General features: G+C 38.5%; 1 protein-coding gene across 1 annotated transcript; it reads left to right on the top strand.

Moving 5' to 3' along the window:
* LOC107720419 (uncharacterized) lies at positions 1-22,226 on the top strand. The gene is made up of 14 exons (XM_016528116.1): positions 1-155; positions 7,391-7,422; positions 9,832-9,864; positions 12,027-12,095; positions 12,445-12,480; positions 12,572-12,615; positions 13,991-14,043; positions 15,515-15,732; positions 15,930-16,183; positions 18,521-18,614; positions 18,698-18,702; positions 18,959-19,013; positions 19,086-19,373; positions 21,578-22,226. The coding sequence occupies exons 1-14, from the start codon at positions 40-42 to the stop codon at positions 21,604-21,606; spliced, it is 1,326 nt and encodes a 441-aa protein (XP_016383602.1). The 5' UTR covers positions 1-39; the 3' UTR covers positions 21,607-22,226.
* The last annotated feature ends 1,605 nt before the right edge of the window (positions 22,227-23,831 follow it).

Raw genomic sequence — 23,831 nt, 5'->3', positions numbered from 1 at the left:
GTGTGTGTGTGTGTGTGTGTGTGTCAGTGTGTTTCGTGAATGGGCTCCGGTTTGACTGGGATTATCGTCTCTTATCTGCACACATCAGCTCGCGGCGAGCGAATAATGGTCGCACACATGGCGCATTCTGGAGAAACTGCGGAGCTGAGCGACGGGTGAGTGTCGATGCGAACTGACTGCTGCACGAGCGCTTCACACCATCATCATCCTCCGCTCCACACACTCTTCTTCTTCTTCTTGGCTTTTAACGGCGGCTGGCAACCAGCGTAATTAGGTGCATTACCGCCACCTTCTGCTCCGGAGTGTGGAACAGAGAGTTACATTCTACTTATTAATCCCGTCCTTTTAAGAAAATGAAAGAAAGCTTTACTATCCGTCCACCCGCTGAGGTTTCCGCCATCTTTTTCCCGGAATCCTTCGAAACGCTCGTTCAGCACATGCGCACCTCTTCCCCCGCTCCACACACACACAGAGTCACATGGTAATAAGAGTGCTGCTACGGAGGACTAACGCTTCAGTCGGGGCTCAGCGGTTAGTCACGTTTATGAAGGTTATTTCTCCGATAAACACTCTGAACGACCGATGCACTGCACTGCAGGGGCGCCTAGATCAGTTCCACGCGTCTCCACTAGCTGCAGTGCTTTCTCCTGGTTCATTTATTTCAAATAATAAGCTGAAAAGTTCGGGATGTTCTAGTCAAATTGTGCTTATGTAGGAAGCAAGCCTCTGGATGCGAATGTAGCAGTAGTTCTATGGAAAAGGCTCATGAATATTAATAATTTAATATGTCATTGGCCAGTAGGATTGGCAGGTGTTTTTACAAGCTATCACAAAAAAAGGAGGGGGGACCGTTTTGTGGCGTATAATGAGTATGTTAGATTTAAAGGGATAGTTCATCCAAAAATGAACGTTCATTTAAAACAAAGCAAGCAAACAAACAAACAAAAAAAGCAGAACACAAAAGAAGATATTTGTAAGAATGTTGGTAACCAAACCAAATGGTTCCCATTGACTTACATAGTATTTTCCCCATGTAAAGTCACTGGGATCCATCAATTGTTTGATTACCCGTATTCTTCAAAATATCTCATTTAGAGTGACCATACATCCCCTTTTTCCCGGACATGTCCTCTTTTCGGACCTAAAAAAATGTGTCCGACCGGGATTTCTAAATCGCCCAAAATGGCCGGGATTCGGCTTTTGCTTTCTACAGTCGCCATTCATAGTGTGCGTTTTTGTATTAAAGCCCTGCGAGGGACTGCTTTCTTAATCCCGCTCCCGCTGAATTTTTGACCATTATCGCCCGCTCCTGTGATTTTTGTGTCCAGTGCTCCCGCAAACATTCTAATATTGCATATGATTTTCAATATGCGGGGTTTTAAAATCTCTTTTGAATGAGCGCTCGCTGTTCACATTCGATTTCGCGATCACTGTGTGAAGGAAGATCAGATATTTGTCAGTGAGTTCAGGATCTGTTGAGCAGCAAATCCTCCAGCATGATCTGTCAGCCATCATCTCTCCTCTCGACCCGTGATCAGTCAAATCTGACTCCTGCAGCTCGTGTGGGATGCAGGGTTGTCAAGTCCACTTTTTTTTTTTTCCTTGGAATTGGGCTGCTTTTAAACGGTTGCCATGGCTTGATTTCCCCCCGTGGGTTAAATGTTTGAAATGTTGCATAAATTACATTTGACTGAAATGCTTGTATTGAAACAGTTTACATTCTACCTATGATAAAACTGTGCGAGATTTGTTTTGTAAATAGGACCACTAATAGGAAGCTTTTTAGCTGTGTTTATGATCAATATGCACAACAGTGACTGTAAAATATGTATTTTTTTAGGTATGGAAATGACATATTTTTGATATTTTGATATAGCGTTGATATTTGGGATATGGTCATTGCGCTAGTTTGGGCGCTACTTTAACCACCAACCAACCACACCCCAGCCCCCCGCCCTGCCCGCACCCACTGTCCTCTTTTTGGAAAACTAAAATATCTAATTACCAGTGGAAAACCAGTAAGAAAACATGCTGAGCGCAGTGGATGCAGCATCTGTGTTGATTTGTTAAAATGAATGAAAATATAATTTTTCACTTACAATAAAACAAATTTGCATGGTACAATAGTGTACAATCATGATAAAATAATGATTCAATTTACAACACCTTCATAAATCAAATAAAAACATAAAAAGCCAAAACGCAACCAATGCACATTTTTATTCATCATTTTGTAGACGTAGAGTTGTGTTGAATTCATACAGAAAAGGTACATCGTGATCTTGCTCTGACCAAAGTTATTTGAACACACTGGATGTTGTAATTACAGCGTACTCATAAATACAAACTTCCCAGGAGGACTTGAATGCACCATTAGTCAACCTGTTTCTTATTGATTCATGCACAGCTCTTCAACAGAGCACCTGACAGATATTCAACAAATAAATAGACTTATAAGTACATCATTCCCTTTATTGCACAACACTATCAAGGGTCTCATGAGAAAGACTGCACTTCCCGTATGCAGAATGATGATGCACTCGCTCCTCGCTCCACATTCAGCTTATATCTGAGAGATGAGGAAGATTGTGGGTGAAACATCTACTTTGTGGCTTATAACACCTCATAAGTAAACCTGTGGATGATAACAGGAACACGGCTCACAGCGGGACATCTGAAATCCCACAGTCCTGAAATACACTGTCGACTGCAGCAGAGCATTCAGCGTTTCACAGCTTTACCTGATGAGGGTTAGTTCACTGAAACACAGCGGTCATGTCTTTGGGGTTTCCTCATGCGGTCAGATTTCACTGAGACCCTCCTCTCTTATTTTGCGTGTGCCGCACACAAATACAGTTGCATGGATGAGTGTTCTGTGGGTAGTGAGTGAACAGAAGAAGCAGGTGAATGAAAGGGATCGGGATGACAACTCTCAGTTCACTTGCCCATCCAGTCTTAATGACTTGAACGGATTTGGATTGCTGTTCTAGCAGAAGGGGCTCGGCTTGGGTGCCAAACGAACCCCCTCGGTTTCAGTAGGTATTGGATAGAGTGAGGATGCTTAGAACAGAGGAAGAGTTGACTAATCAGTATTTGGATGAGTAGTCGAGCATCCTGAGGCGTGTTTCCCAAAACCACCGTTAGCCAACTATGTTCTATGTACAACAGAGTTCAACCATTCAGTGTTTTCTGAAACCACAGTTCAAACAAACATTCGCAAACTTCATCGCAACCAGTGTTGGGGAAAGTTACTTTTAAAAGTAATGCATTACAATATTGCGTTACTCTGTATTTGTGTTACTTAGTTACTTTTTCTGGAAAGTAATGTGTTGCGTTACTTTTGCGCTACTTTTTCTCATCTAGGCTGGGCTCATTTTTCTCTCTTCAGCAATAAAAAAATGAAACAAATGTTTATCTTAAGTAGGGATGCACCGATAGGATTTTTTGGGGCCGATGCCGATTTTAACAATCACTTATTGGCCGATACTGATACCGATATTTGTCACTTCCTCTCTTATTTGAAATGTTGGCATCAAAATAGATAGTATTTTGATCATGTTTTAAATCAGCAAAGTTCAAAAACACCTGCATTAAATTATACTAGTAGTTTTATTGCTGCATCATCAAATAATTTGTAATGAACATGGATTGGATCCATTTAACATTCAGCAGGCCTACATAAATACAACAGAACAAAGATACATATTAAATAAACGTTGCTTTTTAGGTAGGTTTAACAGTTTTCAGGTACAGAAATAAAGTAAACAAATCGTGCTGTGTTTTGTTTAGCTCTTATGGTGATATTTTTGGAGTGAAAAAGGAAGCAATAAACTTACAACATCAGTAAAGTTTTGGTCATTATTCAGATGAGGTCCGCTACACTTATGAAAGTTACAAAAGTTATTTAGTCAAGAATAGTGTGCGATCTTTTGTCTTTTGTTATTTGATTAGCTGCATTAAAGTGCAGACAGCAGCGCTAGGATTATGCTACAGACATTATACAGCTCAGTGCCTTCACGCAGTTAATTAATAAACCATCGGTTTGTTATATCGGCTTTTTTCCTTATATAGCCGATATGCCGATGGTTGTAAATTGAGGAAAAATCGGCCGATAAATATCGGCGGCCGATACATCGGTGCATCCCTAATCTAAAGTAATTTTTGTTTATTAGTATGGTTGAGTCGGATCATCAAAAGTCAGCAGCACAGATACTGGTTAATAAAATGCGATTAAATGCATAACGTATATCTGTGTTATTTACCATATTTAATTGTTGTAGGTTTGCTTCATATTCTGAGTTTGCATTTCACTGTTTTTATTCATTTCGAGGAACACTGAATCTGTTTTTGTGCGAGTGAGATGAGTAAATGCATGTTGACATTTAGTCTCGAACTACAGTAAGATCATGTTCACACAACGCTTCTGAACTCACTCCTGATTCTCTCAACATGCGGACTGGAGAGCGGTCAGTCAGTACATGAGGAAACAAAGTTCTGGTGTTACTGATCTGAAAAACGAACTCAGATATTTTCTTGTAAATTAAAAAGTAATGCATTACTTTACTAGTTACTTGAAAAAGTAATCTGATTACGTAACTCACGTTACTTGTAATGCGTTACCCACAACACTGATCGCAAGTCAGACACAGGGACTTATCAAGTTGAACACTGTGTGCTTTTCTAACACACTTTGCTGATTTTCCTTGAATATTTTCTGATGCTCTTTGAGAAGAAGCTTCTCTGCTGTAGTGTGCCGTGTTTTGTGTGTGTGGTTTGTTCCTCTAGCCTGAGGTCAGAGTGTTTTCAGCTCTGACATGCAAACAGATGAAAACCCGCCTCAGTGCTGATGACACACATCTCATGAAGCTGCAAATGACATTTGACTGTGAAACTGAATGTGCACTAGGTAGGGGAGTAATGATATTCAAATCGAACCGAAACCCCGCGATACACCACCCACCATACGTATAAACTCAACACAAAAAATATGTCAACATGCCCGTCTTTGTGAGTACCCTTGCCAACCTTGTTGGTCATGTCTAAAGTGAACGTAAACAGTCGAGGAAGACGACACACGTGTGTCAGTATCTGTGAGGAACAGCAGTCTATTCCTGCTGTCTGTGTTTTTAATGTTAAACAACAGAAGTCGAGGAAATCACTCACTGCTCTTGACTGAATAGCTTTTGCAACTTCAACAAGGATTGGTCTTTAATTAATACAGTGAAATATGCACTGTTATTTTACATTTGTTTACTTTTCAATTTCTGGGCCTGAAAATTACTGTTAAACACCTGTTTATTTATTTATTTCATTGTATTTATTTGTGCTGATGCATTTAGTTTGATTATTTGTTGTTGTTATTTTCTTTATTTTTATTTGACCATAGTACCTTTTTTCCCCTGAACATAGCACATACTGAACCGAAGCGTGAGCAATCTGAGCCGTTACACTCCTAGCTCTAGGACAGGCTGTGTGTCTGTGTGAGGTTCGTCTGCTTTAGGGAGGGTGCGCTGGGTAATATGAGAAGCTGGCACTGTGTTTCCTGTCATTGTGTGGAATGTGACAAGCAGACAATGATATATTCCCTGACAACACAACAACTGTGATTTCTGAAACAAGGTTCAGCATAGAGTCATGATTGAGGGTGCATTGATGATGGATTGACCTTGCAGTATTTGATGTCCAGTTAGCAGTGAATGTGTTCATGTATGTGTGTTCAGTCAGACTGTAACCGAGATTCTGTTACTGTTGAATGTAGTTGTGCATCAGAAGACTATCAGACACCTACTGGTCTAATTCTTGGAAGTGTGTGTGCACATAATTTTTACATAAATTTAAACATAATTGAGAATAAAAGTACAAAAACCTAACATTGTCACATTAAAAGTAAAAAAAAAGAAGAAAAAAAAAAGCTAGGGCCCTATTGTTATGGAACGTGGTATGTAGAAACTCTCTCGACAAGGAACAGTTTAGGGGAAAATACTTTTAATCACAAGTGTTCAGGAAACAGGGAAAATGCAGAACAATGACCGAACAATGAACGGAAGAAACTCAGGGCTTAAATACATTGGCAGATAATATTCAGAAGAACTACGAACACATGAGGAACTAATGAGTAACTATGGAAACAGATGAGGGAGTAATAGGAAACAATCTAGCGAACAGAACTACAGAACAGGGAACAGACTGAAAACGAAACGAAAACAGACTAGACATGTTTCACCTATTCAAAGAATAAATACAGTTTTGTGGCTGTTTAATGTGTGGTGACGGATCGCTGTATCCTCAGTTCAAGCGGCAGGCGAACCGATCCTCTCTTCCTCTGTACTAGTTATAGCAGGAAATAAACATGAATGACCATCAGAAGGGATCTTGTTTCAACCGCAGAAAGACATCAAAACACCATTTTTCAAGTTCAGGTACACTAACGTTAATATACTCTTGTCTGGTTTGTTTGTCAGACGAAATTCGGCAGAGTCTGCGTTATGATTGGTCAGATCGCCTGTCAGTCAAACTCGCTGCAAAGGGTCAATTCTAACAATAATAGTGGCCTATGAAATATTTTGCTTTTACAGAAATTTTGTGCTTTAATATTCACAGACTCTAGTCAACATTGTGGGTTGATTAAGTATACAGACCTACTTTGGGTTTATTCATCCTAAATTGATCAAATTCTGTGATATTCCGCTTTATACTGTACATTTCATTTTTTTGACTCTGTGATTCCGTCCACATTTTCAGCATCACAGTAATCATAGGGCTCTAATAAGCATTAATGACACCTCCCATGATCTGACACTCTTAAAGATAAGCTAAATAAAAACTGTTTTTTAATTAATTCTATTTTTTTAAATACCACAACCAAATGATTTTCTTGATGTGAATGTGCATTATTGATTCTCAAATGTGTGTCGTTCTGCTGATGCTGATGAACTGACAGCAGACATGTTTTCTCAAAAAACAAGAGCAGAAGTCTAATAGCATGTATAGAGTGTAATACTTCTGAAGTGACAGAATGTGATGGGTTAATGTGTTGATGTGCGTGTGTCTGAGGATCAGGTGTCATGTTACAGGATCACACGCTCACGGCATGAACTACTACGTTACCAATGACACCACGAAACCACTCCTGTTTAGTCAACACAGCTCTCTGTATGAATACACAACATCAGCAGCATCCTTTATTATAATGTGTATGGGCGGTAAAATGGTATATGTATCCATTTACAGGTTTAGACATGTATAATACAAAAAAGTGTGAATTATATCTGCCTCCAAAGGCCTGCTCTACTTCACTGATCCTTCAGATATCCACATTAAAACAAGATGTTTGTGCATGTATGTTTATGAACGGTTTGATATTTACACACAGTGTATTTGTTCTTTTCAGGAATGGAGAGGTTTCACCATCAGACCTGAAGGGTGAGTCAATGTGTTCACAAACCCTACTCAAACCTGACCAGTCTAATTATATTAACCCTGCAAAGCCTGACATGTGACATAATAGTCACATAATAAAAATGGAAGAGTTTATCAAACCTTTAGACAAAATATATTTGATACATGAGCTCAGATTTTATTCTGAGGCCCAAACTGATCAAAAATAGGCAATTTCAAAACATATAATGCAGTGATTGAGAGCTGAAGAAATAAAGGCTCCTCAGAAGATGTGAGATGTTCTGGAGGCTTGTGAAGATCATTCCTCCGCTGAGGAACAGTGAAAGTAAAGCTTCTGGAAACAAACGCTCCTCAAAAGATCCTGAGGATCAGATTTGAGACTCTAAAACATGATTGATGGAGAATCAAGTAAAGCTGAGCTGCTTCAGTCCAGTAAGTGTTCATCTGGAGATATTACTGACGTTATTCTGACCTTTACTTGATCAAAACCAGTCAAGATTTGACACGAGAAGCTCCAGCTGAAGCTGGACGCTTGTACAATTACACTAAAAGAGCTTTGACTGGATAAAATACTCAGAAGACAGAAGACATGGAGCAGATTGTGTATGAAACAGGTTTATCAGCAGAATTTGATCATGTTGATCATTTAGTGCTTTAGACATGTGCATATGAAATATGATAAAGCTGGTTAAGCTTGAACAGAGAAAATGACATGATTTCCAGTCATAGGAGGGTTGAGACTGTAATCTGTCACGATGTCGGCGCATGTACAGTGTCCAGCAGAGGTCAGCAGAACCTTACTATGCTCTTTATGTTACACTCCATTACCTATGGGGCAGCTTTATTTCATTGGCATACTATTATTGTTCATTCTTATTTTGATATATCATTCTTATTTTGATATAAATATTTGGATATATCTTATATATTTCATGTTTTTAGTTTTAGTGGTACATAAAGTTAAAATAAATGAAAGTTGCCTTGGCAAAATAAGTATATATAAATATATATATAATTATGTGTGTTCATTTCAGTGTTTATTTTACTTAGAGGAACAAACATTTTTTTTTCTGTGGTTGTCATGTTAGTTTATATCATACACAGAAGCAAGGTTTAGTGCAAAAAGTGTTGGGTAATGTTGTGTATATTAGTCTACATTCAGACTGCCTGCAAAAATCCAATGTTACAGATCTGTCTCAGTCTGGACGCTCTGGCTGCTCAAATCAGATGTCCTATTGTCTTCTGCGTCACTCTTAACACAACGATAACGTCAAAACTGCTGATGGAAATACTGGATGTGTTCATACAGTCCTCAAACGAAGCCTTAGAGGCAACTTATTCAGCTCGGTTCACCACTATTGGGGTGTTTAGTTGACATATAGGTGAGGAGACTCCAGTGCTGTGTGTCGGTCAAAATACTCAGATCAGACAGAGAGAGGAATGAATCTGTTAAAAACCAAAATGTGTCAGTAGCCCCCTGACATCTATGTAAGACTTTCTAATAAGCAGTTGAATGAAGTCCTGGCAGTGTGACTCTTTATCTGAGGTGACAGATAGGGTTTCCCCGAGCGTCTGAATGAATCAGAGCAGCACATGTGAAGCTGTGTTCAGTGATGCTGCTCACGCCGTAACACCTCGTCACATTCAGCTGAACTAGTTAAACCCTGAACCTGGGTTTTTAATTGTTGAAATTACATTATTTTACAAATATCAAAACTGTTAATGATCTTTACTCACCATGCAGCGTAATAAAAAATGTGTCAGTAGCCCCCTGACATCTATGTAAGACTTTCTAATAAGCAGTTGAATGAAGTCCTGGCAGTGTGACTCTTTATCTGAGGTGACAGATAGGGTTTCCCCGAGCGTATGAATGAATCAGAGCAGCACATGTGAAGCTGTGTTCAGTGATGCTGCTCACGCCGTAACACCTCGTCACATTCAGCTGAACTAGTTAAACCCTGAACCTGGGTTTTTAATTGTTGAAATTACAATATTTTACAAATATCAAAACTGTTAATTATCTTTACTCACCATGCAGCGTAATAACATATATCATTCAACAATCTATAAAAGATGATCAAATACAGATGAGCCAAATTACCGCACTAAAGCTGCATTTAGACTTTGTATCAGGTGGCACACAGAGAGATGATGCAAAGGCAAATCAAGAGCAACTCTTTTTACAAGTCAAAACACTAGAAGGCGAAGTAACATGAGAGTCAGGAGGAGGAGTAGAGCTCACCACCAACAGCACGAAACACACACACACACACACACACACACACTCAATAATAAGAGTCGCAGAACAACTAAAACACAGAAAGAGTGACCTCAAGTGGCCACAAAAAGGACAAGAGCACCTAAATAATGTGATTGCTGGTTATTTTCAATTATTTCTATTTAAATATCTGTTTCTGTTTTCTGTTTAAACAGATCATCCTGCTGAAAGGTCTCACAGCAGTGCAGGTATGTGAATTCATTTAAAATTCAAGGCATTAATGTTTGCATACAAAACCACCACTGGCTCTGCACCCCTTTACCTAAATTCATTACTTCAGACTTATGTGCCTCTAGAAGCTTGCGTTCTGCAAGTGAACGGCATATTATTGTGCCATCTAAAAGAAGCACAAAATCACTTTCACAGACTTTTACCTGAAGTGTTCCCTCCTGGTGGAATAACCTCAATCCCAGCAGCTGAGTCCTTAGCCATGTTCAAGAATCTGCTAAAAACACATCTCTTTCATCTTTATTTGACCCTCTAACTCTAGCACGCTCTATTCTATTTCTATTCTATCTACTTGTTTTCTTTTTATTCATATAATAAATGTTCACTGGAGGCAAGTTGAAGTAGAACCCATGTGCAGTTTTATTCAACAAAAGGAGACTCAGAATACAAGAATAAACAAAGACTTGGCTTGACATGAACTTGACTTTGAACATAGACTCACCAGCAGTGGATTACACAAACAAAGCTAGACTATGGACCATGAGGGCTATATATACCAACACATGACACAATCCAACCAATGACATCTTATTGTTTTCGTTTTATTTATTAATAAAAAAATAAATAAAAACACGTGCTACGTGTGCTGCGTTAGACTAACCGGGATTCGTCACAGCACTTACATATTAATGCCCTTTTGTTGGTTTGATTGCTTCTGTTGTCCTCATTTGTAAGTCGCTTTGGATAAAAGCATCTGCTAAATGACAATGTAAAAGTCTAGTCTGCTGTTTGATTTTAATAAGGCACACATTGATGAGTAGCATATGAAGAATGAACAGACTAAATATTGCATCTAGATGAGGGTATCATTCCCTACATATGTCTCATGCAGAAACACCCTAAAATATCAGGATCAGTGCAGCTGCAGGAACAAGTATGTCAATCTTTTGTTCCCTTCAACTTACGCCCCAAAAAAAGGAAAAACTAACACAAACAATACCATGAAAACATTGACTGTGCAGGTCGAAAAATGATGTGAACCTTGGATTTAATGAGAGCTTGAGTGTTTGGCAGCAATAGCCTCCAGCAGACAGGATCAGGAGGAGCGTTACACATGCAGACACTTCCTAAGACACGCGTGGCTTGACCTGTGGTCACCGGGATCCATGTGTGACAGCTTGGAAGAACAATGGGAAAGTTTAAGAAGAGAAAACACGATGTAGAATCGAGGGATGTAGAGTCGTCAGAATTTTGAAAGTTTTCTGTATCGGGTTTTTACACTTTTCGCAGATGTCACCATTATTAATAAAAGTACATTTGCACCTGCATCCCATCTCAAACTCAGTGCTGTGCTGTTAAATATTAATTTCCAAGAGACAAATTATGTCATATTGCTAGTAAATGAACTTATTTGTTAATCAACATTTTGACCCAGAGAGGATTTTCCTGAAAATGATAGTTAATGTTGTCGCGTTGGACTAAACCTTACTGACTTTGCTCAAACAAGGTTTTTTGTTTTGTTTTGTTTGTTTGTTTTTTTGATAATTTTTTGTACTTTTTGGGGGATTTTTTCCCCAACCTTGTTACACTTGTGGCGTTCCTGGCCAAAAATGACCTGTCTACAAAAAATTGCTTATAAATTTCTTGTTATGCTATATTATTACCAAATATTGGTAATTCCCTCAGTTTTTGAGACAATATTGACAAATTATAAACAAATATGTGTATTTATTTATTTATTTAGTCTTAGTCCTGTGTTAAATGTCTTCATTTTATCATATTTAATCATTTTTTTGTAGTTGACTAAAATTTTGGGAAGTTTAGTCTAGTTTTACTCAATATAAACTCATATTTAGTCATGCTGTATAATAGCTAAACTGATCAATTCAAATCGCAATCACTGATCATGATGTCATTTGAGAGATTTCATGAGAATTATTGCACTTTCACCAATAAACACAAATCAAGAGAATGTCAACTCATACACATGCTTTTTGACCTTCCTGATTTATTACATTTTCATAAATTAACATTCTTTACATTACGAAAACTGGTTCAACTTAGGGTTAGGGTTAGGGTTAGTTAGTTCTCATATAAATTCCAATATTCAGTGATTTGCGCTAACATTTCTCCCTCAAAGAAGCATGCATGCTCTGGTATTATTGTGCATGTGTTTGTTCAGATAACACATCAGCTGAGGAGAGCTCGGAGGAAGAGGAAACCCATGAAGAGGAAGAGGAAAGAGATTCAGGTTGACATTTGATCACTCTATATAATCTTTTCTGGTGAACTAAGAAAGCACGCTGATGCTTTTTACACTCCTTATAATCTACTACAATATTAGTAATGCATCTGAACAGTAATGTATCTTGCAGTTTTACTCGGTATGTTTTTGTCGTATGTCTGAACAAAACCTGAGTGCTTCTATGTTTTAAACAGAAGATGAATTGCACTGAAAGCCTAAGATACAGTAAGAATCACAGTAACGGACAACACGAGACTGTAGTATCATTTTATTTTAAGATGAAGCTTTCAGCGGTCAGTCTTATTGATCTTGAGTGAAGGATAAACCATAATGATACATGTTCACGCTTTTCCAGACTCCGACACGAGACCCAGAGCAGAAGATCACCGTGGTAATGATACTCCAGCATGTTTGATACGTGTGCCGTGTTTAGATCACGAGCTGATGTCATAAATCTGTGTTTCTCTCCCGTGACGCCTCAGACGAGCAGCGTCAGGCCAGCTGTGAGAAGTGTAAAGCTCTGAAGGTCAGTCTCTGGACACCCATAGCATCAACACAACCTTCTTAGCTTCATGGCATTCTACAAAACATTTAGCGTAGTAAACAATCAATGTTTCAACAGTGGAAATCTGTAAATATCAGCGTTAAATAGTATTTCTAATAAGCACCCTGTAATACAGGGGTTCTGTGGGTCTTATTAAAAAGTCTTAATTCACCCTTCCACAAATGAAGGCCTTGAATTAGAGCAGGACGTCTTAAACTCATGAAGTAATGGCATTAAACGTTGCATGCATTGCTAAAGATAAGTATCTTCCTCAGTATTCTGTCTTGTTTTCCAGTACAACAATCTAAACATCCTTGAATCAAGACACATTTGCTTACTAAATTCTAGTCTAAGTTTCTTTGCTTGGTCTTATAAAGTCTTAAATTGACCTTCATAAACCCTGTCGTGTCGTGACTTCGAGCACAAGGCTAGTAACGGCTCAATGCTGTCAGCCCTGTGACCTCCTCTCTAAAGACTTACACTATCAGTCAAACGGTTGCTACTCTTTACTTTACTGTTATTCTATGAAGCTAATTTCATGCATTTAATCATAAGCCTTTAGTTTAAAAGGTTTCTAAGATCATGAGATACATAAATTCAGTGAAGTATACGTTGTGTATCTATATACCAGCATATCATAATATATACCTGGTACTAGTCTAGGAAGGCTCTGTTGAGTGCCTTTTCTGGTCTAATCACACTCAAAAAGCACACTCAGACAAAGACAAGACGATACATAAAGCTAAAAATAAACCAGAGAGCAGTGACAGAACCCTGACAGCCACAACCCATGTTTCTCACACCATTTTTCTCATTTGCATCAACTTTTATTTCTCCAAAGGAACTTTAGGAGAAACATCTGAGACACTGTTATATGAGCACCAAGTGTCCTGAGCTGAGGAAAAGCAACCTCTGAGCAATACATCTGATCACCCAGTCATACACAAACACAACACACACCAGATTCATCTCATATTTTGCAGAACTGTGAAATAGCTTGATGAGAGAAGCATCTAAAACATTTTAAATACTGAAAATGAATGCAAATAAATGTACATTTATAAACTGAAGCAATTGAATCTATTAAAACGTCTCTTGTCTGTTTTGAAGTGCTGTGTCTGGTTTCATGATGCACTAATGAGCACTGAATCCAATGTTTCTGCGTCAAAAACCAACCAAATCTTTATCGCTACAGACATCAAGGGCTAAACCACAGTTTGAGAACCACTGGTAAATACAATATTATTGTAGACGAAGCATTCAAAACTGGCTATTTTACGAAATAGATTGACAGAATGGCTTATCAACTACTGATGATGAATGTAATGCTGACACAAAACTGTTTTTTCCCTCACAGAATCCCAAATATGAGCTCGTCACCCCCAGGAAGATGTCTCAAGATCGGCTACAGTAGGTTCTTGTTCTCCATACCGTACATATGTCCTCAGTACAGTAGCGTGATCAGTCACATCTGACTCACTCGCTTTATGACTCTCTTTTTCTAAATGACCAGTGCTGCGGTCTAAACCTGACTAGTCTGACATCCTTCTCTGCACTGCCAGGTTTATAAAAATGTCAAATGTGTCATTTCTGTTGCATGGTATTATTCCCCAATGAATGATATGTCAAGAAAGCCAAGGTTCAAAATGCCACATATGAATTGGTAAACCTTTGAAAAACTACTGTCCAAAAGTTAGAGGTCAGTTTTTTTTATGTTTTTGAAAGAAGTCTCTTCTGTTCACTATAAGGCTGCATTTATTTGATCAAAAACACTAATATTGTGAAATATTATTACAATGTAAAACAGCTGTTTTCTCTGTGAATATCTGTTAAACTGTAATTTATTTCTGTGATGCGCAGCTGTATTTTCAGCATCATTACTCCAGTCTTCAGTGTCACATGATCTTCAGAAATCATTCTAATATGCTGATTTATTAGAAACATTTCTGATTATTATCAATGTTGAAAACAGTCGTGCTGCACAATATTTTTGTGGAAACCGTGATGCATTTTATTTTTCAGGATTCACAGATTAATAGAAAGTTCAAAAGAACAGCATTTATTTGAAATAGTAATATTTTGTGACATTATAAATGTCTTTACTGTCACTTTTGATCAATGAATGAATTAAAGTATTAATTTCCTCCAAAAACATATATTTAAAAACATAAATTTACATATACATACTGTATATTTACATATATACAATGGGTATAGAAAATAATCAGCCCTCTTTAAAATAATCACATTTTGTTGCTTTGCTGCCTGAAATGAAGACGTCACACAGTTTTTGTTTTATCCAGCTGTATTTACTCAGTGCAACTTATAACATCCAAGTGAAAGATATAACACCAACATGTCAGAAAATAAATAAAAAACAGAATCACTGAGTTGGAAAAAGGATCAGCTCCTCGTGTCAGTATTTTGTTGAAGCACTTTTTGCTGTAATTACAGCCTTTAGTCTGCTGGGATTTATCTCTACTAACTTTGCGATATTTGCCCGCTCTTCTTTGCAGAACTACTCAAGTTCAATTCAGTTTGTGTGTTTTGGCAAAGCTCAGTTGTGACTGCGTGTGGCCTTTCTTGAGGAGTGGCTTTTTTCTTCAACCCTCTCATACAAGTGAGTGAATGTGTGTGTGTGTATGTGTGTGTGAGAGTGTGTGTGTGTGTGTGTCTGTGTCTGTGTCTGTGTGTGTGGATGTTAGTATTGAAATGTTTAGTAATCATTACAGCTTATGAGTTAATAATAGCAGATACCTTCTGACTAAATAGAATTATGATCAAAGGAAAGTGTTGTGATAACTGTATAGGCTGGTAACTGCAGTGCTTACAGTTTTACACTCTCAGTGTTCATCTGTTTGACAGTGTGGCTCTTCTGTAGGCTGCAGCTGGATGCGGAGGGTGTGTATGAGTGTTCAGACACGGGGCTGGTGTTCGAGGTCTCTCAGCGTGTGAAGATCACCTACTGCGTTCTCTCCTGGAGCAAGTTTAGCACCTACTTGACTGGATCCTGGAAATTTGCTGGTCCCATTTTCGATGTGGACTGCGATCCGTCTATCCTCAAATCCGTGCAGTTCCCGCACTCACTGTGTCTAGCAGGTACAGAGATATCATAAAACAGTTTTCACAGTAGGGTTTCTCCAAAAGAATAAGTGCTCGTTTGAGGGTTTTGACATGATGGTAAACGTTTAGATTTTTGAGAATTGCATCAAAACGTTGAGCATTCTCACTTCTTTCTCTTCTTTCTGCTCGCTCGTTTGCGGTCATCTTCTTCCGTGTCTTCCCTTCGCTCTCAGCAGATAAAGACAACGAGGTGAAGTTCAGCGTGCTGCATGTGAAGAACAGCCGTGGTCTGATCGAGCCCTCTGCGGATCACTCCGGCAGTCACGTCAGGTGGAACGTGTCGTCTCTTTCGCCCGTGGGTCCGATTGTTCAGACGTCTAAATCAGCAGAGCATCATGGGGTTGTGCAGGTGTTCAAGGAGGTGGGCCATGAGAACTCCTTCTCCTTCAGAGTTTACCTGGCTGGAAACAACTGCTCCGACATCAAGGTGAGGAAACAAAAAGGCTTCTGCTTTCACAGAAATGACACGGTTTTTACACAGCAGGGCTGACTGGTTGTATTCTCGGTAGCGCTGCTTATGTGACATTTTGGTAATCTTCTATATTTAGACTGGATTTCAGAGTTAAGCTAGAGCTTGCCATCTTCAGGGACTAGTGCTGCTAAGTGTTGACATCACACCGGTTTCAGTTCTGCATGTCTGCCACTCTGGGTGATTATTGCTGTGCTCGTCTGAGTGTGGGAAGTTTGATTGTGTGCGTGTCATCAGCGACTAAATGCCTGTAGCTACAGAACAGAAGCTTTAAAATCCCTGGAGGATATCAGCATTTGTTTCATGTTCCATCAGATCTGGAGAAATGTAGCATTGCATCAGTGTCTCAGCAATGGATGCTCTGCAGTGAATGGGTGCCGTCAGAGTGAGAGTCCAAACAGCTGATAAAAAGGGCTGGTAGCACAGTCAACAACTCTAGGCAGTTGATGGCCATATGTTTAGAGAGCCTCTGAAAGTATTTCAGTGGACCGCGGTCTTGTGCTTGAAAAAGTTATATATACAGTGGGTACGGAAAGTATTCAGACCCCCTTTACCATCCAACCTGACAGAACTGGAGAGGATGTGCAAGGAGGAATGGCAGAGGATCCCCAAATCCAGGTGTGAAAAACTTGTTGCATCTTTCCCAAAAAGACTCGTGGCTGTATTAGATCAAAAGGGTGCTTCTACTCTAAATACTGAGCATGTGATATTTCAGTTTTTTTTTTTTAATAAATCTGCAAAAATGTCAACAATTCTTTTTTTTTCTGTCAATATGGGGTGCTGTGTGTACGTTAATGAGGAAAAAAAATTAACTTAAATGATTTTAGCAAATGGCTGCAATATAACAAAGAGTGAAAAATTTAAGGGGGTCTGAATACTTTCCGTACCCACTGTATGTATATATACGTAGTACATCAGAAATTACAGCTCCTGACTCAAAGCCACATTTTCTGGTTAGGTACTCACCATTGTGACACAAGCCAAAACTGCTGAATGAAGCAGATGTGCTTGCTAAATGTCATCTATTAACATTCGCTCATCGTCTGATGTTCCTCAACAGTTTGCTTTGCCTTCTGCTGTGGGTTTACTCATCAAATTCTCATGTGAAATGACTTCCTGTGGTCTGCACACCACCGAGAGGTTTCAGAGCGGCGTAATTCACGCTGTCAGAGAGGCGATCTCAGTTTCAGTCAGTTTGGCCAAAAATCTAAATTGTCATAATTCACAGTACGTAGCCTCATGTCCTTCCGAATGAATATGACTTGCTTTCTTCTAAGAATGTCCTGGCCTCTCCCGTGCATATAATCAAAGGGGACTGGGTCTGTCAAGCTCAAAATAACAAAAAAAAGCACCGGAAAACAGCGTGAAAAGTTGCTTTACTTGAAACTTTGGTCTTTCTGATTTAGAGGCCTGTGTCACAAAGGATGTGTAGTATTACTAACATAAAACCATATTTCTAAATTCCTAGTAAGATGGATAAGAGTCTATTAATAAATACTGATTTGAAAACAGTAAACACCAGCTGGCTGAACATCATGAAAAAAAAATTTGGTAACACTTTAGAATAGGGAACACTTATTCACTATTAACTACGACTTTTCCCTCAATAAATTCCTAATGTGCTTCTTATTAATAGTTAGTAAGTTAAGAGACCCTAAAATAAAGTGTTACTAAAAATTCTCATAAACAAACTTCCAAAATGAATGGAAAATAAAACACTTAGAATTCTATCGTTCCACATCTGTTGGTGTTCAGTTTTTTAATTGTACTTGCATGGATGTTTAATTTGCATGTTTTTTTTTTTTTATTGGACAGCAACAAAATATTGATTACAACAATATTTTCCTTTCGATGAAAAGCGTTGCATTGCACTTTTATGTGCACACTTGACCAATAGCAAACTCGTGGCCAAACCCTAAAGTCAAGTCACATTTATTTCTATAGCACTTTAAACAATTCAGATCGTTTCAAAGCAGCTGCACAGAAACAAACAGGAAAATAACAGTATTAATGTTGCAAAGTTTTCATTCAATTTCAGCTGAAAAGCAGCTCTACAGAAAACAATAGTGTCAATGTTCAGATCAATTCAGTACTGATTCGGTTTAGTTCAACAACGCTGTTAGAGAAGTGACCGAAAGCATCACAGTTCTGCTAAACTAGGTTGGATTTGTTTGGTTTTGTCCAAATCTAACCGATCCTGTAACCCGGAGTTTGTTTAGCTAGTTTAGCGTGACAATATTTGACGAGGCTCTGCTAGAGGTTCTTCAGAATTACAGCTGATGCCATGTTCTGCAGGACATCAGGAGGGCCGTTCGGCGGGCGAACAACTGTAAGAACAACAAGAGGTACATACAAGTAGACAAGCCGCCCACATGCATGTTACTTCGAGGTCTTCTTTGAGGAGAGTCCTCCCTTCAAACTGTCCTTGACAGATGCTGACTCGAGTCATACCGTATGGACAGCTACCATCAGAGAGGGTACGGTTCAGTCAACACAAACACGAGCCGCTCCTTTCCAGGAGACAAAAATGTTGTTTTCAATAACTTTATTTGAAATGTTACTGCTGAACATTTATGAAATCATATTTTCCCACCTCATGCCTGAAGTAACGGGTCTATAACTGACAAAGAGAGGAGCAAGCGTTCCCTTCAGATTACTACTCCACAAATATGCTTTTTAAAGGCCAAGTGTTAAACTCTGTCAAAGCTTTACATTATTTCAACCCTGTGACAGTGTTTACAATTAATACACAAGCACAGTAAGAAAGCGCGCGGCATTGACGAGGCCGGTAAGTTTATGATGGCCCCATCACAGTATTTATCCCGATTGTATGTTGACTGGAGTGCTGGTGTGTGTTCAGACTGTAACGCGACGGCCGCGGCTCCGGACCTGACGGACCAGCAGCTGATGCAGGTGGCCAAACGCATGGGGAGGGAGTGGAAGGTCGTGGCCATCAGCTGTCTGGGCCTCAGCAAGCAGGACCTGGAGGAGATGGAGGCCGCTGAGGAGAGCGTGACCATGCTGAAGTTCAACATGCTGGAGCGCTGGAGACGACGACAGCCCAAGGGGAAAGCGGGAATTCAGGATCTCCTCAAGTGTTTGAAAGACAACGATGACGTGCCTAATGAGGTCATTGCTGCGCTGGACGGTGAGTGACGGGATCTGGTGTGATGGAAAAGCCTTCTGAGCTCTGTCTTTTCTTAGTGTTGACCGATATATCGGCCGATATGTGACCCTGGAGCTGAATTTATACAAAGCTGAATAATAAATAAGCTTTCCATTGATTTAGGGTTGTTAGGATAGAACAATATTTGGCTGAGATACAACTATTTGAAAATCTGGAATCTGAGGGTGCAAAAAAAATCTAAATATTGAGAAAATCATCTTTAAAGTTGTCCAAATGAAGTTTTTAGCAATGCATATTACTAATCAAACATTAAGTTCTGATATATTTACGGTATTAAATTTACAAAATATCTTCATGGAACATGATCTTTACTTAATATCCTAATGATTTTTGGCATAAAAGAAAAATGTATAATTTTGACCCATACAATGTATTGTTGGCTATTGCTACAAATATACCCCAGCGACTTAACACTGCTTTTAAGGCTCACATATTAGGATTTTTTTTAAATGATCGGCATCAGCTGACAAGTATTTCTGTTTGGCCAATGTGTTGGAAGCGGGACTTTTATTTTGACAAACTCAAGAAGCTGCCAAATAAATAAATGTTTATTTGACAGATTTATTGTTTATCAAGGTATTTATTTATTTATTTTTTCAAATTTGTTTATTTTTAGATTACGCCTAATTTGTAAATATTGTGTAAAATAAATATAAATTTAATTTCAGCACTTGTTATGCATGTGTTGCCATATGAAATCAGCATCTCGCATCATAAAAGTCTATATCGGTCAGCCACTATTCTTCTTCACGTGACCTGCTGGTGACGAGGCTCATGGAGTGAGATGCTGATAAACAATGAGACGTGCATCTAAAGATGAAACATAAAGATGACGTCCTTTAGGAAGAAAGTTGTGTTGGCTGCGAGCGAGACATGTGACGTTAAATCAGGTGATGCCTGTGATGTTGGCAATCATTCCTGTTTAATGCAACACACTAAAGACAAAAACATTGATTTTATTATTATTATTATTTTTTTCATGCACTGTTCAGTTTTGGTTACATAACACGTCTTCTTTCAAACTTGTGTGAAGAAAACATCCAAAATACACGTTTTATTCCTGTCTATATTCTGAAGGCTTTTACTGAGGGGTTAGTTAGTTTTTTCAAATTTGTTTATTTTTAGATTACGCCTAATTTGTAAATATTGTGTAAAATAAATATAAATTTAATTTCAGCACTTGTTATGCATGTGTTGCCATATGAAATCAGCATCTCGCATCATAAAAGTCTATATCGGTCAGCCACTATTCTTCTTCACGTGACCTGCTGGTGACGAGGCTCATGGAGTGAGATGCTGATAAACAATGAGACGTGCATCTAAAGATGAAACATAAGACGGACGTCCTTTAGGAAGAAAGTTGTGTTGGCTGCGAGCGAGACATGTGACGTTAAATCAGGTGATGCCTGTGATGTTGGCAATCATTCCTGTTTAATGCAAGACACTACAGACAAAAACATTGATTTTATTTATTTATTTTTTTTTCATGCACTGTTCAGTTTTGGTTACATAACACGTCTTCTTTCAAACTTGTGTGAAGAAAACATCCAAAATACACGTTTTATTCCTGTCTATATTCTGAAGGCTTTTACTGAGGGGTTAGTTAGTTCATATATCATGGTGAAAATGTATTGCTTTCTGTCCTTTGACAGCATTTTCTAATTCATGGAGTGATAAAAAGAGAAATCCAAAATCTCCTCTGGAAAAACCAACTCTAAAATTTCATTAAAATCATGAGGATTGTGATCCTGACTCTTTCTGGATTTTTTTGCAAAATTAAAGCATGCCTCATTTTCAAGTTTAAACATTGTAGAATTGTTTAGAACTGTCTTCGTGTACTGTAATTAATGAACTGGTGGAGTACGGTGAGATCTATTACATTTTTACACTATTCATCTGGAGTGAAACACATTTATGCTCCTCTGTGCGGCATGAAATGTTTTTAACGTCCTTGTGGATTGAAACATGGGCCATATCGATTCCCCCATCAGATTCAATATGAAGCATTTCTGTAATAATGCCAGTTCCTGTTACTTCTGTAAAACACCGATCGTTTGTAGTAATGCTGAGCCCTCCCTCCTCGTCAGTACAGGGCTTCTGTTTCAGCTTTATATGTCAGCAGAACTGTTATTTGTTTTTCATTTGTGTCTCATCTTTTTTTCCAGAGATGCTACAAAAGAACTCAGCCACATGAACATTAGCTGTCTGGAGTCTGTGGACCGAGAGATGGTCAGGAGTCATCTTAACCTCTGTTCGAGAGCGATGGAGACGTCCTGGAAGAGCAGGCCGGTCGCGCTCTAATCTGGACGGAGATGTTTGTGCTCCGACTGGAATCTGGTGCTTTCAGGAACACTGAGCTCTGAATACACCAGACACGCTTAGTACGTCTGTAGACTGGTACACTTTGCATGCATCTCTTTATTTTGCGCTTGTGTTTGTATATATTTTAAGATACTGTACATATGTGAATGTCTTTGTAAGGACTGTACTGTAAGTAGAACTCTGTTTGTTTTGTTGCATTATGAGCTGTGATCATCTGCACTTGTTTTTGAGGAACAGGCTGATTTTGATCTCAGGTGCCATCGTTCTCTGATGGTTATGGACTGACGTTATAGTAAATATGATATCATGATATTCATGCAGATACGGGCTCCATCCACACACGTGTAATCATCACTGTTCGTGTGAACGTCCACACATGTGACTGGAAGCGTCTCTGTAGCGTTTGTTGGGTAACCTGTACGATGCGCTGTCTCAGGGGAGTCTTTATTCTGACCTTTCTTTGAATCAATAAATCATGAAAATGAATGAAAACACAAATTGTTATTCCGTCATAAACCAGAGCATTTCAGGACAAGTTACAGTTTGCAGTTTGTTTCAATCAACAGTATTTTAAGAGTCCATGATCACGCGGTAATTAAGCATCAGCACACCAGTAATTAACAATTAACTGAACATATATACAAGGGCATATTTGCATTATTACAACTTATTAAACATTTTGAGAATAAGCAAAAATAATCCAGTAATTAACTGAATGTACAGTAGATGTAGTAAAAGTTAGATACAGTTACAGTTTAGATATTCAGTAAAATAGGGAACACGTTCAGTATATATTAAGAATTTTTCCTCAGTAAACTCCTAATTACTGCTTATTAATAGTTAGTAAGGTAGCTGTTAAGTTTAGGATTAAGAGATCATGCAGAATAAGGCATTAATATGTGCTTTATAAGTACTGATAAACAGTCAATGTGCTAGTAATATGCATGCTGATAAACTACTAGTTAATAGTGAGAACTGATCCTTAAAATAAAGTGTTGCCACCAGATATTCTGTACTATCAGTAACTTTTGCAACTACATGTTAACTAGCTCTCAATAGAGTATTAGTAGACTTAGTTTAGGGTTAGGGTTGGCAGAATAAGTTGCCTTTTAGCCATTATTTGCAAGGTAAATGTCTTAATGTGTGTGTGGTAAGTGATTTACATAATGTTATAGTTCTGTGATTTACCGTCTATAAAGTGAACCAAACAGCAGGAATAATTATGTTAAATTAGTGCTGGTTTTACAGTTTTGAGTAACACATTACGGTGAAACTTTATTTTAAGGTGTCCTTGTTACACACGTTACATGTACTTACTATTATAATAACAATTAATTATGCATAATTACATGCAAGTAACCCTAATCCTGACCCTAACCATATAGTAAGTACGTGTAGTTAATTAATATTACTCAGCACTTAAATGTATAATTACACTGTAACAAGGACACCTTAAAATAAAGTGTAAACTAAATGACTAAACTTGTGTAATAAAGACCCCTGTTCTGAAGTGAAAAGTATATCCACATGAATTATTGATTTGTATGGCACTTATTGAGTGATGCTCAAGTTTATTCACCAGAAAAAGCCAGTAATACAGCACTACTAAAGACTCATGCTTAACTACTGCATAACTAATGCTAATGTGCCTTTACTATTGGTTCAGTTAGTCATTAACACCAGTGTAACGCTGCACTACTGCATGACTGTGGAGCATTCAAATAAAGAGCTACCACAGTAAGTCTTGAATCTAAAAAGAATAATTCAGCTCTCATATGACTCATGTTTAATATGTTCTTGGGAATCATCCACACAAACACAAAATAAATTTTTGTTGCACAAATAATTTAATAAATAGTTAATAAATAATACATTGCAGGTAATAAATAATTTCTCAACACAAAATAAATAGACTGAGTGATTGACATAAATATACACCGTGGAGGCCACACTAGCTTATGCGTGACTGACAGGCGTGCAGTCGTGTGAAGAGGAAGCGGCGCTGTGGTGAGTGACATCATTTCCTGTGCTCTCCGGAGCCGATGTACCCCAGCGCCCGGTTCACGGTGACGGCCCGGATGTGGAAGCCCTTCAGCG

This window comes from Sinocyclocheilus rhinocerous, unplaced genomic scaffold (genome assembly GCF_001515625.1).
Source record: "Sinocyclocheilus rhinocerous isolate Xijiao unplaced genomic scaffold, SAMN03320098_v1.1 scaffold601, whole genome shotgun sequence".
Classification (NCBI taxonomy): domain Eukaryota; kingdom Metazoa; phylum Chordata; class Actinopteri; order Cypriniformes; family Cyprinidae; genus Sinocyclocheilus; species Sinocyclocheilus rhinocerous.
Note: the sequence above shows the minus strand (reverse complement) of the source record. Positions and strands in the feature narration are given on the sequence as shown.